Source organism: Squalius cephalus, assembly GCF_949319135.1.
Source record: "Squalius cephalus genome assembly, chromosome: 7".
Taxonomy (NCBI): domain Eukaryota; kingdom Metazoa; phylum Chordata; class Actinopteri; order Cypriniformes; family Leuciscidae; genus Squalius; species Squalius cephalus.
In genome coordinates this window covers 30,792,063-30,808,250 of record NC_137128.1, presented here as the reverse complement: position 1 = coordinate 30,808,250, position 16,188 = coordinate 30,792,063, and the positions used below count along the sequence as shown (strand labels likewise).

General features: G+C 38.2%; 1 protein-coding gene across 3 annotated transcripts in view; it reads left to right on the top strand.

Moving 5' to 3' along the window:
- The window catches only part of asap1a (ArfGAP with SH3 domain, ankyrin repeat and PH domain 1a), a 46,694-nt gene that overhangs the window by 415 nt on the left and 30,091 nt on the right, over positions 1–16,188 (top strand). For 2 of the 3 annotated variants that reach the window (XM_079876589.1, XM_079876587.1), the window contains exons 2-3: positions 125–209; positions 1,767–1,893. In XM_079876589.1, the coding sequence (XP_079732715.1) occupies positions 151–209; positions 1,767–1,893 (186 nt within the window). In that variant the 5' untranslated portion in view covers positions 125–150. Of the gene's footprint in view, positions 1–90; positions 210–1,766; positions 1,894–16,188 lie in introns of those variants that run through there. The other variant, XM_079876588.1, reaches the window with a different exon arrangement.

Sequence of the window (16,188 nt, the reverse complement as noted above, 5' to 3'; positions counted from 1 at the left end):
TCTAACAGCCCGGACCAGAAACCAGCTACTAGCTTAAGCTGGATTTTCCAATTGGGAAAATCAAATGTAGTTGACATTTTCTCCTCACACTGATATTAATGCATTTTTATTGTCTCAATTTGAGGCTGTTTTATTGAGGTGACTACAAAGATGAGGTCCTCATCCTCGCGTTTATCAAGTTTTTCCTCCAGGGATTCTTTATGGAGTCGGTGAGTAGAAAATGCACTGCTCATCGCTTTTTTATGTTATACCACTAAGTATTCCATCTGCACATCATATGTGCTTCTAAGTAAGTTTTTTCTGCCTCCAGATTTGCACATCAATCTTTAGGCTACTAACACTCCTCAATTTACAGCAGAGTAGTCAAACTATTTTTAAGTTTAATCAAAGAACTACCTGAACTCTTAAACTGGTTCATGCCCCCATGGACAGATTGTGGTCCTGTGAGGCCCTGGGCACCAGCCTCTTTGGATGCCCCCTTTCGTCACAAATGGTGTGTAATAATATTGCAGTGCATGAAACTGTGAGATATATACTATCAAAAAAAGCTTTGTGCCTATGTGCTGAGCTGAAGTTCCTACAAAGTAAAAATGTGTACATTTGAGACAAACCATTACATGATTGTGCTGTATTATAACAGCATAATAAACAAATGACTGACTGTCATAACTGTAGGCTATTTAACTTGACCTTGACTGCATCTTAAACATTTCTTGCTTCAGTGCATGAAACCGTAAATTCTGGATGTGTTCTGTATATATCAGTATTAGGGCAAAAAAAAAAAAAAAAATCACTTTATAGACTACATTACATTTATGATCTATGAATGGAATAATAAGAAATATAACCTAATGCATAAATAAATGACCCAAGATATCAGCATTAGGGCAAAAAAAGAAATCACTGTATTTATATTCTATGAATGGAATAATAAGAAATATAACCTAATGCATAAATATATGACCCACCTGGACCCTTTTTTATTTTTGCACAATTTAGTTCTGGATATTTTTTTTTTTACTAATACTGCTGTATTAGTACTAATACCAGTCTAAAACTACAAGTTTTATTATTGCGTTTATTTAATTCTTTATTATTATGATTATTATTTGAACCATATTAATTTATTTATTCATTTGATTTGAATTCTTGATTAAAATATATATATATATTTTATAAAGCTGCTAATGTTAAGCCTTCTGACGCATGCGCGGTTTCTCCTCTTGTTTATCCCGTCATCAATGGTGGGAGGAGATGAGCGTGCGTGCACGCGCTGGTGTCAGGGAGCTCAGACCGTCAGGACGGGGGGGAAAACGGAGGAAAGAGAAAGGGAAAACAGAATGAAACCGCTTCCGAAACCGGAACAACAATAATTTAAGGAAATACTCAAATTATCATACTATTTTAAAGCTAAATTGTGGAATGAGGACATTTTAAACCAGCATCTTGTATCTTACATTGGGAGAACAAGGAGAGGAGCCTGAGCCGTTTTATGTAGATGCAAGTGGATAATTAAGACAGGGGAAGAGGAAAGACGTGGAAATTACACACACAGCGACCCTCTCTAGGGACGGGAATTGCACAGTGAAGAAAAAGGCACTGTCTGCCACACATTTGGCAACGTTTCTTTTCATTTTACGCATTGCCTTGCCATTCAACCTTACCCAAACTGAGACATCGCTCCGTTCTTGACCACCCCTGTCTAATTCATGGTGCTATTGTGATTTTTCTCCCCTCCATTTTTATTGGGCGACTGTGTTTGCAAGGATGCCGGATCAAATCTCCGTGTCCGAGTTTCTCTCGGAGACGACGGAGGATTACAATTCCCCCACGACATCAAGCTTCACCACCCGTTTGCAGAGCTGTCGGAACACGGTCAATGTTCTGGAAGAGGTAAGGCCGCTCTTTCACTGTTAAATGAGGGAGGCTCAACTCGCACTATTGTGCAAGACACAAATAACGGTCCTTGAACGAGCCCAATCCAATGGAGGATCCACTTTAAACACACTTAACGCTCATTTCTGTCCTGCAACCTCTAAATTCTCCTTGACACTCTCTTTCTCGTTTGAAGCACCGGTTCGTCCCCGTTGGGTTGCATGTGGTTCGGTAGATAAGGATTTACAATACACAGAATGCGGCGCTGATGAACAGTCATATAGGCTATGAATAAATCCATTGTTAACAGTAACACTTTAAATTATTCGACAACAGTATGTATCTGTTTCTGCTTTTCAGTCGTAATTTCTGCTGTTTTAAGGCTATTTTATTGTTTTGTGCGTATGTTAACGATATTATTTTTCAACGAAAATCTGTGTTCTCTTGGTTTCATCAATTGGTGCCTATTGTAATGCGTTTATAAAAATTAATTTTGTTCTTCTAGAATTTCATGTAAGCTTGAAGAGGTCCGTTGGATTTAATATAAATTTTTAATGTGCACACGAGAGAAAACTTAATAATTTGGAGTGTTGGCGCAATTCTCTTGAATAACTCTGATGTCATTGAAGCCGTGGATGTGCAGTGAATTGGGTGCTTGATATGAGTCAATAGGAATTTGATCAAATTTTATTTGTCATGAAATTAACGTTACAGCCTTCAATATATTTTTTGCTATAAAGATAATAATAACAGCACTTTTGAGAAAGGATCGGTTTTAGCTGTTCTCTTCTACATGGAGCCGGTTGCCCCTTAATGGTAGCTATAGCTGCCATATTGACATCACATGACCAGCCATGTCATGCAATTGGCATAGTTGTTATTATTAATAATATTAACTATTATAATGTTTACTACTTCATATAGTGCTTTACAAAGCAAACAAGTTTAAACAAAACAAGCCATAAAATACATATAATATTTTGTTCAAGTCTTATTTACAGGTTTGGAGTGAGCATGTTTGTGCATAATTATCATGCAAATATGCATTAATAAATCTTTTTTTAAATCAACAATAAATTGCATTATATATCTGACACCCTGACTATATTCAGGGATATCCAGAGATTGTAAACAACCTCATATAAGTCAAACTGCGATTAGATCAACCTCAGTTAATTAGTAAAAGGCAACAAATGCACTGGAACATAAGCGGAGACAGATGGGCTAATGGTCCGCATGACCTAGATGCCTGTATGTTATTATGTTCATAGATGAGCATGGACTTGCAGAATGGTAGAGTCAAATCTGCATAACCTTTACTTGAAAGGGTTTTTTAAATTTTTGTAATGTTTATGTATGTCATTTGGAATAATTTACCAAAGCCATCATCAACTTTTTCATTTCACTATGTGAAACTATTCAATAATTTATCATAATGAATCAAGCTCTTTTAGTTCATCCATAGACGTAAAAATGCATTAGTTTAGATTATTTGCACGCTTTGATGTTTTGGAGAAGGAAACGTAAGACTCAGGAACAGCCAGTTGTGCTTCCCTAATTCTCAAAAGGCAAGAAATCCCACAAGTCAAGCCAGCATCTCTCATCCTCTGTGGATCTGAGATTTGTGATGTTCTAAGAATAGTTCATGTAACAAGGAGAGGTTATTCTCCTGAGCAGTGGTTCCAGGAGCAGAAAGAGTGAGATAGAGAGAAGGGATTAACCTACTTACACATGGGCCAGTGAACACCTGACTTGCCAAGACAACAGAGAGCTCTGCAGGCGGATAAAGGGGCTTCCTCTTGCTCTGCCACAGAGCCCACTCTCTATTGACACACGGTTTTAATGGCCAAGACAGACACGGTGATCCCTGAATGACTCTGAGAGACATGAATGTCACCACCATGAATTAGCAATGTCCAGGGCAGTGATAGGAGGTATTGTGAGTCAGAATGAATGGGAGGTGAATGAACAGCGCTCTGAATAATACACATGGGTAGGCTGACCGTATTTTTTTTTTATAGCGAGGGTGTTAAGGAGACGAACAGAATGCTCAGGCTGGGTTGCGTAAAGAGCCCATTAGTGGTTTTAGCTAATGATGTTTCTGGTGATCTGGAGAGACTCCTCCGTGGTGTCTCATTTTGGCAGCTCCACATGTTCTTTTGACCTCTTTTGAATACATCATCTGGAATCCAAAGGATTTCTTCTCTCTTATTTTATTCAGAACATAGACTGTAAAAAAAGATGGATGACGCATCTCGACTCCAGAAAAATTAAGCCAAAATATCCCAGAAACGGGCGTTGCCGATTACGTCAATCCAAAGCACATCTATCAATCATGGCATTACACCTAGTTTTAATAGCATCAAATAACAAACAAAAACCAAACTTATTGGGAAAAACGAACACTTGAATATACGTATGCGTGACAAGAACTAACTACCTAAAATGACAAAAAGCAGTGGACAATGGATCCTTTTTTAAAATTAAATTGGATTTTTTTTGTATTGCTTTGAATTAATTGCATCCATTTTGATCACATGGAGAGGGCGGGGTTTATGACTTATACTGCAGCCAGCCACCAGGGGGCGATCGAAACGCTTTGGCTTCACTTTTCAGGATTTGTGCGGCACACTTGATTCAGAACTAGAGGACACAGGAATTTTAGGGAAAAGAAGGGGCATGAGATGACAGATGACATGAATTTGCTTTGCCCTATATGATCGCCATCATGTTTCAGACCAAAAGATTTATCATTTTATTTAGTCTCCACACTAGGTAGCCTATGTTTACATGCACTAATTTTCATCAGTCAGAATTAATCTAATCTAATATCAGATTCTGAAAGTTTAAATGAACTGTTTTTATTTAGGACTGTTACTAACGATTATTTTGATGATCGATTATCGTTTTTTTTTGTTTTTTTTTTACAATTAGTCAATTAATCTATCGATTTTATTTATAATTTTATTGATGATTAGTCGAATATTCTAATGATTATTTTAAAGATCAACCTAATTTTCTGTGGTTTAATGCTTGATGAAACATGACAGGGATGAGCGTAAACAGTGTGAAACGTTGACGCAGTCCACACAAATTGACAGATTTTTGTAATCGATGGAATTACGTCAACACTTCGTTCCAGCCCTAACCCTAAACATTGCAATCCAATTCACATATTCATTTACATGTGCATTACATGTAGGGCTGTAACGATATGCGATATGAAACCGAAATCGCGACACTCAGATCCACGAACCTGTGTCACGGTGTGAGAAGGCAGAATCGCGACACACCCCTTCCAATTCCCAGAGTTATCCTTCCCGTCCAGATCCAATGCTACTACATCTTTAAATTACTGTTAGTATTATTTGACGTTAACATTTTAAAATACGTAGACCTACACCACAAAACTAGTTGAGGATAAATTCTTTAAAATTGGGCAATTCCAGCGTTATGGACGTGACATTTGCAGTCAAAACCTGAAATATAAATTCTCAGAGAATGCATTTAATACCAATATATTGAAACGTCTGTTTATATCCATACTCTCTTAATAAAGGTATACAAAAAATATCAGTATACGCGTTTTATATTTAATATGAGGGAAATACACAGTCATTACGGAAGTGACACAAAAAATCTTTAACTTTTAGGTGGCAAAATATATTTTTTGGAATACTGTGAATTACACTGTGCAAACCAAAAGTAATACTACCCACCGGATGAAGAAGGGTTGGCTCTCCACAGAACATAACATATTCATTTTATATTCAGTTCGCATTTATGAGGAAAAAAACAATGTTACGGACGTGACAGTTCTCCGTTATGGACGTGGCCGCTCTGAAAGCGGCACTAAAAGACTGCTTCAAAACTTTCACAGAGACCTCAAACAGAAAGCACAAAGCCTTTCTTTGAAGTGAATTTCGTTTTGTATTAATTGTATCTTAATTTTAATCATTGTTAAATCAACCAATTGCCTGAATTGAATAAATAAGAAGTAAATATAGCAGACAATAGATAATCACGACACGGAGGCGCCGGCGCGTGAACTGGAGCTCCTCTCATAAATTAACCGAAACTCAGCGTATAAGGTAGCCTTACTTGCCTCACAGACCTGAAAAATATATCTATAGTAGGCTTGAAATGTCTATTTTTAAACAGAACAATTCAAAACGAAAGAAAACAGACTGCTCTCTTATGTAATCCGTATGAAATGTGCATTTCTTTCTGGCACGTTCAGTAGCCTTCTGCGAAGATCGCGAGTCAGCATCGTCAATTTCATCTTTGCAGACACTGACACGGAAAACACTTGTTTATTAATAAACAATTAAAATGTATCCTTGCTATATTTGACATATTCAAAATCATTAGGCTACTTTTGCCGAAAAGAATCGAGGTTTCGAATCGTGGGTCTGGTGTATCGTTACAGCCCTAATTACATTCCACACAAAACTTCAGTGCATTCACAGTGCCCAATCGCCGTGTTCAGAAATGGAGAAAGCCACTGTGCTAATGTCATCGGAGCTATGTAAGTTTAATTGTTATTTTTGCCTTGATGACATATTTAAAAAGAAAGCTGATATTAATGTCAGAATATTTAGTAAATAGTCTCATCCCATGATGAGCTTGTAAGTCATCATGAGACTGAAGGTATTATTCATTCAGATTGAGAAAATAGTTAGGCTAGATTGTGTTAACATGCTTAATTTTTCCTGTTGATCGCATTATTTCACCAGCCCTTTCAGTTAGATAGAAATTTCATTCAGTCCGATTGAGCCATCAATCTGATTATAAATGGATTATATGTGTGCATGAAAATGGTTGAGGCCTTGAGTCTCGTTTTATGCGTTTGGCAGATGCTTTTATCTAAAGCAACTAAGGTATACATTTTATCAGTTCATGGATTCCCTTGGAATCGAACCATGACCTTGGCATTGCTAGGACTCAAACAGTAGTTTGTAGCTCAGGATATAAAATAACACACCTCAACATTTGCACCGTCCTTCACTCCATTTTGTCCACAACACCTTTGCCCTAATCCTGCATTCCATACAAGGCCTCTCCATCTTGATAATGGTTTCCATGGCACTGTGCTCGTATATTCTCATGAGGACCAGATGGCAAGGTAATGAAGGTAGATGTATAGACTGCTTATCAACAAGCTGCTGGCATGCATACTCAAAGACAGTATTTATTTATTTTTTACTCAATTTCTGTTCATAATTTCCATTTCAAATAGTATTTGTGGAAATGTCAGAATGATCAGCTTTGTCTTGAGGGCTTACATAGAAACTTGCTTCCTGTTTATTGCTTGTGTCGTATTTTATACAGCACAATCGAGTGAAGGGCGTAAGAGATTCTCTGTTTTAGTCCAGTATGGAGCAATGCCTGCCCTCATAATCCTCTCAGAAAAAAAAGTAAAAATGTCCCTGAGTGCTTAAGGGAGAAGTCCCCAGTGACTGATACTGCAGTTAGCGCTTCATTTACATGGGCATAGAATAAATCCCTTGCACAGAGACACGCAGTTATATTCTGCACTGCAGCAAAACCCATCCAACTATAGACCGGATTCACTCATTTTATGCCTGAGGTGGAGCTTAAAGCATTAAAGGGAACCATAGACAAAACAGGACAGACACTTGGGTATTTTATGGTCTAATGTAATGTGTTTAGGATGTGAACACAATGATCAAACTCCTCTTCAGTAGTCTGACTCTGTGGGTTAAACGGGTCAGTGAAATACCTCCTTTACTTGACAACAATGACGCTCATATACAACCACTGCCTAGTCATCCCTGTCTCTAGCAAAAAAAAAAAGACAAGAAAAATGAATAAAAGATGTCCACCCTTTACCATTTGCTCATAATATGCTGCATTGTTTGCTCCAGTGAATTAAACAAGGAGGTACAACAGCACTGTATTATTGAGTACAATAGTTTTCTTTTTAATTCTTGACTTTTTATTTTTAATTATTTGCATTTTTTGGTATTGTAATTTTGTGTAGTTTGAAGTCCAAGCAGAGATTACGACAGAATTGAGGAATCTCATCATTGTTTTTTATTGATGGCTCTGGAAACAATGATTATATTTGCCAACGCAAAAGTCCACATGCTGACAGTTCACCATACAAATGTGATTCTGATTTTAAAACTATATTGTTTTTTCCCCAAGCCATTTTTAAGTTTAAAAAACAAAACAAATTTATGTTGTTGACACCTGCCTGCTTGGCAGCTGTTTTTTTTTTTTTTTTTTTTTTAGTTTACACATTTATTTTCTGTGCATTCATTCATGCGTTATAGTGCCTGCAGAGTAGTCATGGGAACAACGATAAAATGCACTAGTGACCTATTTTATGGCAGACCTGATCTGCAGCCATTGATTTGTAGCCAGATGGGAAATCAGAGGATTTACACCACATTTGGTTGCCTTGAAATTCCTGGTGCATGAGATCTATGCTGCCCTACAAAGGCAAAAGACCTTAAGTCGCTAGAGTGTGGAACTGAGAAAAATGACTTTAAAGATTTTTAGTTGTCCCGCCAAATTAATTATAGGTAGGACACTGGAAATCTGGCAAATAGATGTTTTAGTAATGGAAATTATATACATAAAAAAATCTTGAGCTCAAACTTGACTTTTGACCACTATTTTAAAGTTACTGTACTCTGCCTTTGTATTGTCAGCAAAAAGTGAGAAGTCATGCCAAGGCAAAAGGCAGTAACTTCCACATTATCAATATTTAGTTGCTGATCACCATTAACAAAATCATTATAGTAACACCTGTATAAAATCTAGTGATCATGGCATTTATTTTGTATGATTTACAATTATTTATAGCCATCTACTTATTGCTATCCTGTGCTTTGGTTGCATTCTGATGGCATTATTAATACATTTGACATGACAAAATACCTATTAGTCCAGCGTTGACTCGATCGACCGCGTTTAGGGCGGGGCTGAAGGCGAAGTTTTGGCACTCTGCCAGCTAGTTTGCCAAGCTTTAATTCTTGGTTGTATTCATCTGATACGGCAATGTGTAACGTTTTTCTGTCAACTCTGCATAATCCTTCGCGATCGATATCGCACGTTTGTCGATGGAGCAGACCATACTAAATGTTCTGACCGCTCTGAGAACATCAGAAGTTAGAGCGACTGATGGCAGCTGTACAAAGTACACAGGCTACACCGTAATTTAAATTTTAATGGACATTAAAACAAAGGCAGATAACCGTACAATCTGGTAGGTAGCATTATTTGATTAAACACCGGCACCGTAACTTCATATTGACGCGCGGCTAAACAAAGGCAGAGCACCGTAACTCGTAATTTGAGCGTTCCAAAACAAAGCCAAAGAGCGGTAACTGATGTTACGGTGTTCTGCCTTGGTTTCTCATGGGCTTTTGGAAGTTACTGTTAAGACAAATCATTATTTTCTCGAAAAAAAAACGGAATTGATTCAAGATACTTATCCACATGATAAAGAAGGTCTTGAATGTGCCAAAAATATAAATAACTCATTTTCGACCAAAAACGAAGTTACGGTCTTTTGCCTTTGCACGGCAGTATGGGATTGTATGGTTTGATGGTAAGCCATGCGACGACCCCAAGGGATTCCGGCCCATCTCACTGCTCTGCGTTCCATACAAGCTCCTCGAACCTCTTATCCTGGCGCGTCTCAATTCAGTGGTCCCGTCCCGGAGACCTTTTGCCACACACGCCCAAGAACTGCTCCGCACTACACCAGCCGACATCTGCAAGGCTGCCTGGGTCAAGGCGAAATGGAGGGACCAGTGGAAGTTTGCGGAACCATCTCGGCTACACCTCTACGTTGAAGACCCCACGGACGTTCCTGCCCAGAAAGCAGTGTATAATCCTCAACCGCCTGAGGGCAGGTGTGGGATGCTTCGGGGCAGCAATGATGAAGTGGGGCATTGCAGATAGTCCTCAATGCAAGTGGGGAGACCCACTACAAACTGTAGAACACATTTTAACTAGCTGCCCCATATATCGGCCACCGAACGGCAAACGTGGTTTAATTGACCTTGATCATAGGACGCTGGACTGGCTCGCCTCAACAGAACTGAAGGTCTAAGGGCATACGCCAGAGAGAGAGAGATAGTATGGTTTGATGTTTCAGTGCTGACCAGATTTTCATTTTTCACAACATTATGTTTTAATTTAGCAGGAGCAGATTGAACCGTTAAATCTACTTCTTTTAATGTACATTTACATTTATTCATTTATCAGAAGCTTTTATGCAAATCGAAGTTCAATTGACAGAATTTCCAAAGCCATTTGATTATCCTATCCTGGTAATTTAATTTGAATTTTGCCTCGAAATTAAAGGTAATAATTATAATAATTACCTTATACAAATCAATAAAACAACTTGAGTGGTGATAAAGTATAGCTTCCTTTTTATAACACTGATAAATTTGTTTAGTGATACAAGGAAATCAAGTTATGTGGCTCTCTGGAATACTTCTGATTGGTTAATTCTGTGGATTCAGTTGCTCACTTTAATTCGGAACGACCATTAAGGCCTGTTCCCACCAAGAACGATAACCATAATGATAACTATATTAGCATCCATACTAGCGCTCAATAACATTGTTTATTTTAAGCAAAATAACATTTTTGTGTCGTGGACTTTTTTTATATGTGGACTTTATCTTTGTAGTTCTCGTCCTTGGTGTAAATGGTCCTTTAGCGTTGCTGCAGCTTGCAAAACACATAAAGAGGAACTCCACTTTGCTCGTTCATCTTAAACGTGAGCAGTCGACTGGTGGTTATGTCATTATCAGTCAGAAGTAGCGCTCTCTGTAGCAGTCTGTGATTACTGAACAGTGGCTGCTTAGTGTTAGTCAGCAGAATAATAGTGCTGCTGCTGTTGGCTCTGGCTCTGCTGCTGTGTGATTGTGCTGTGTGTCTGTCATTGGAGAATTGTCCAGGCCGAGCTCAGCTGGATGGTTATACAAGCGCATGCAGCAACTGAGGGAGAGACAGTGTGCCGCGTCTCGTGTCCTTGCGTTGAGGTCACCAGACGCACTCTCAGGCATGGACAAATTGTCTTCTTCACCGGCCTTCAGGGCTGACCATGCCCTCTGTCAACAATGGCCACCCTGCTCAAGTTAATGTGCTACTCTGCCTGACACTGATATAAATATTCTGGCCAAAACCAGTAAGCCGATAATTAGAGATGCACTGGTTGCAATTTTCTTGGCCGATTTTTGCCAATTCCGATTTTCTTTCAAAGAACTATAATTGACAGCATATACAAACAAAAATCTACTTTTCTTCAATGGAAAATTTTATTTTCATAAAAAAACAAGTAATAAGTACCAAATAAACAAATAAGCACAAATCAAACAACAGCACAAATAGATGCAATAGAATAAAGAGAGATATGAAATAAACACAGCGTTAAGTTTATTAGGTGGGTATGCAGTGTATTCAGGTAAGAAATTCTACAGAAATTAAAGTAATCAAATGTAAAATTACACTGGATAGTCTTCATTTTTTAAATTAAATACAGATTAATGATTTAAAGTTACGAAAGTTATTCAGTCAAGGGCAGAGGGGTATTTTCTCTGTCTTTTGTTCTGTTTTGTCCAGTTAGCAGTGGGAATATTAGGCTGCTGCTATTTTAAGAGTTTATGCACGGATCCAATATACTGTTACCGTACATAACTTGCGTTAACTTTCTCAACTAATTAGGTTCCAAAACTGACTGTGCTTAACTGAATACTCGCCAAAACAGGCATTTTGGCATAGTTTTGTGTGTATTTGACTGTTTAAGCACAGTAAGCCACTCATTTTCGGCTGATCATGTGGAAAATCGGCAGATTCCGGTCCTGGTCGGTCGATCGGTGCATCTCTACCAATAATTTTTCTGGCTATGGCCGATAACTGAAAAATGTTTTTTAAAAGGATTGAACCCAGTGTTTCTTTTAGAGTCCCACAAAAGTTTCCACCTGCCTCTGTGTGTGTGTTTATGTGTGTGTGTCTGTGTTTTATTAATCAGACTTGGACAGAACATGGAATCCTCAGAACCAAAGGCATACCTAGCATTCTGCGTGAGTATCAGAGGCCCCGTTGCTATGGATACGAACCAAACAGACCATAATTTACACAATGACCTGTTCTTCTCATATCTAGAGCCACAGATTCAATCAGTGCCAGTGCTGGAGTGGTGCTTGCCAGGCCTGTGGGTGTTCAGTGGCTCAGCGATCGGGGTGTTGACTTCATGCAATGTTTCCATTGCGTTTCTCTCGGACATTTGTATCTTTTTCTTCCACAGTTATTGTAATTAAAACAGACAGTAGAAAGTTGGATCACCCTTGGCCTGCAGTTCTGACTCATAAACCCCATGAAACTTTGGTCTGAGCTTTTTCCCTTGTGCTGTACACCCCAGCCTCTCCACAGCCTCAGTCAAGTTTGCTGGCTTTGGCTTGGCAGAGAGAAGTAATTCCTTAAGGAGTTCATGTTTCTTGTGGCTGATAGCTGGTGCAGGTCTCTCCTGACCTAAATGTTCACATGGCAGTGTGTTCAAGTCTTGGAAAAGTTTTCTAGTAAAAGGCCCTTTTGGCAGGCCATAGAGAGTCTTTTCTTGCTTGGCAGGCCTATGTTAGTCTTCTCGATTGGCTGTCTTGATAAAGTCCAATAATCGATCTGGTTGTTTGTAGTGTGAATCTAATGGATTGTGGTTGCTTTGAGTGGCAGTAAAAGTGTATTATAGCTCTGGTTTTCCACCAGTATCTTGTTTCTGAGGGATCTACAGCTTTGAGATTTGTCCAGATTAATGCTTTGCTAGGTTGGGTCGTTTTTTTGTTTATTGTTTGCTTCTTTTTTTGACCCAGTGAAAAACATTATTTGACCGGTTTTGAGATATTGTCAAGAAAGGTGCTTTCAATTTAGGCTGGGATTACTGAGCGCTCCAGGAAGAGAGCCAAGGGCTCAGTGATGCCCATCGGTTGAGTAGGTGAACAGAGGGTCAAGGTTTGTTGTGAGTGAGAGTATTAGTGTGTGTTACTGCAGTCTATCCAGTCATAAAGAGGCAAATGCTTAGTCACGGAAGGACAAAGTAACCCTTTATTGAGAGTGTCATATTATTCTGGTGCCAGTGAGTGTAATGTTACATTTGTTCTCAATAGAGCACTTAACTTTCTCTGTCTGTATAATAACTGTAGTGCTGCATTTAATTTTTGGTCTCTCTTCAGGTTCCAGATGGTGGTCTGAAAAAACGTAGCTGACTGACCATAAAGGAAATAGTTCACACAAAAAGAAATTTCTGGCACATATTAGGGTGTGTTCACACTTGGCATGTTGGGTTCAATAAAAATGAACTTTGGTGTGATTGCTTTGTTAGTGCGGTTCATTTGAATAAGTGTGAACGCTGCCATCCGAACCCTGGTGTGTACCAAACCAGAACTCTAGTGCAGTTTGACTGAAATTTAAACGCAACACGGACCAAAGACATCTAAATGAAGCAAAAACAGGACGTGATGTCACAAGATGACTCTACCTGTCACAAGCAATACCTGTTTTTTCCTGTCACAGGAGCTACATTGCCCATTACAGTTCGTAACAGGCGTTGGAAACTCTGTCTCCTTGCAGCTAACCTTTCTTTGTGTGCGGATTCCTTGCACTGTTTTGACTCCTTTACACATTTTATAAGCTCTTCTCGAGTTCTCAGCAGGTAAAAATACCATCATATGTACGTAGTACACACAGCATTGTTTTTTGTATATAGGTTCGGACCGTTCGGTCTTAAAAAGGACAGTCTGAACACTAAGTGAACCAGGAGGACTAAATTTATCATTTTGGTCTGGACTAAAAGAACCAAGAGAACTGAACTACAAGTGTGAACAAACCCTTACTCACCTGCATAGACATCCCGCCTCTCCCAGAAGTTCCCGGAGTCTCTTGCATATTGATAGCATCTCCCTGATGCCCGCAAATTATCTATAAAACCACTAATGAGTTATTGCAGGGTGGAGTATCTACCTTCATGCTGTTCTGTATGACTTTTTTCTTTCCTCGATGGAACACAGAAGGTGAATGTTTTAAGAATATCTTGTCCGCTCTTTTCTATAAAATATAAGACAGGCTGTACTTGTAATTTATTATTTTAAGGATAACTTCAAATGTATAAAGCAGCTAAATGCTTTTTAAAGGGGTCATATAATGTCATTTTTGTACAAGCTAATATGATTCTTTAGAGTCTAAATTAAAAGTTTGTAATATACTTTAATTAAAAATTCTCATTAGTATTGTAAGAAAACACTCATTTTACCTGGTCAAAAACAGCTCTGTTTTCAGCACGCCGTTTAAGTGCATGTGTCTTTAAATGATAATGAGCTTTGCTCACCCCACCCCTCTGTTCTGTGCGTACACGTTTGTAACACAATAACCATAATGCGTTGTTCATTATAAACATGGGATTATGAATTATATTGAGAACGTCATACATAGAAAACATGCCGTAATGTACCCTGAGTGTAAAAATAGCCGCATTCATAGTGAAGCGTGCAGCAAGCGATTTGCAAAGATTGGTACCGATCCTTTTTTCAAGAGCAGCTTCTTAGCAAATAACCAGCTTTTTACTGACCTCGTTTGTAAAGCAGTGAAATGATTCGTGCAAACATGAAAGCATTGACGTTGATCGTGGGGAATATTCCCTTCGAAAACAAACTCAGCCACTGCGTCTTCAGCTGTACGGATTTAGGAACATCAAAATTACTGCTGTGTTCGTTATTACACCCAAGAACAGAACACCACAATCGCTTAGACGACATTCTGCTCATAGACAGTGCTCCAGCTATCAACAATGAACGCGCCGGTCGGCGCGGGCTATGATTGACAGATCGCTCACGAGGGCGGGTCTGTGTTGAAACGCTGCTGTCAATCAACCATCGTGGGAGGAGCGTCGATTTTGTGACGTCACAAAATCGAACAGCTTGATTTGAGATGGGGGAAAACATATAAGAAGATTAAAAAAAAAAAACACTGGATGGATTTTTATCATTTTATGATGGTTGTGTACAGGCACTGCCAACACACATTTCAGTACAATCAACTTGTAAAAGTGCATGTACCATTATATGACCCCTTTAAGGTGGATCAAACTCATAAGGTTGAGAGATTATCCAGATCATAATGGAGATGTCACCTGCTGAGCTTTATCTTCTCTGCAGTGCTCAGATTTACTGTTCTGTTCACTGTGGTCACGCTTAATAGCCTACAAGACCATTTGAGGATATGGTTAGATTGTTGTAATTAGTTGTGTAATGAAATTACTTTCTTGGTCATACATCAGAAGACTGATAGTTCACACTTACAGGGTAACTGAATTAGCTGGAGACAATTTTATATATATATATATATATATATATATATATATATATATATATATATATATATATACACACACACACACACACACACACACACACACACACTCACACACAGAGTCACAGTACCATTCAAATGTTTGTGGTCAGTATAATTAATAATATAAAGAATAAGTATAAAGAAATTGTAGTCAGCAGAATGCATTAAATTGATCATGTAAATGACAGTAAAGTCATTTATAATGTTAAAAAGATTTCTATTTATTATGTTCTTTTGAAATGCTGTTCTTTCGATTCACCAATAACCATGAAGAAACTATTTCACTGTTTCCACAAACATATTAAGCAGCACAGCTGTTTTCAACATTGCTAATAATAAGAAATGTTTCTTGAGCACCAAATCGGCATATTGGAATGATTTCTGAAGGATCGTGTGACACTGAAGACTGGAGTAATGATGCTGAAAATTCAGCTTTGCCATCATAAAAATAAATTACATTTTAAAATATATTAATATAGAAAACAGTTATTTTAAATTGTACTAATATTTCATAATATTACCGTTTTTACTGTTTTTTGATCAAAATAAATGCAGCTTTAGTGAGCAAAAGAGACTTCTTTCAAAAACATTTCCAATTGGTTTGTGTTGTGACTTGCTTGCCTGCTAAACTTCCATCATAAGTGCATTACTTTTTGCTTTTACAAACAATTTTGTAAACCCTTGTTTTCCATTAGAAAGTTACTCTTTCCACTAGAAATGTTCCTTTAAATCCTGGTATATAGCTAAAGGATGTTGTTCCACATAACAATGAAATAACAAGGGAAATGAACAAAAAAACAAAACAAAAAAAGCTCTCGACCTGGCGAGTCTGTCTGTCCCTGGACCGCAGTGGGCAGTCCAACTTTGGTGTACCAATGTCCAAACATAGCTGCAGAAAATGAGAGAATGGCCGCAGAGGGAAAT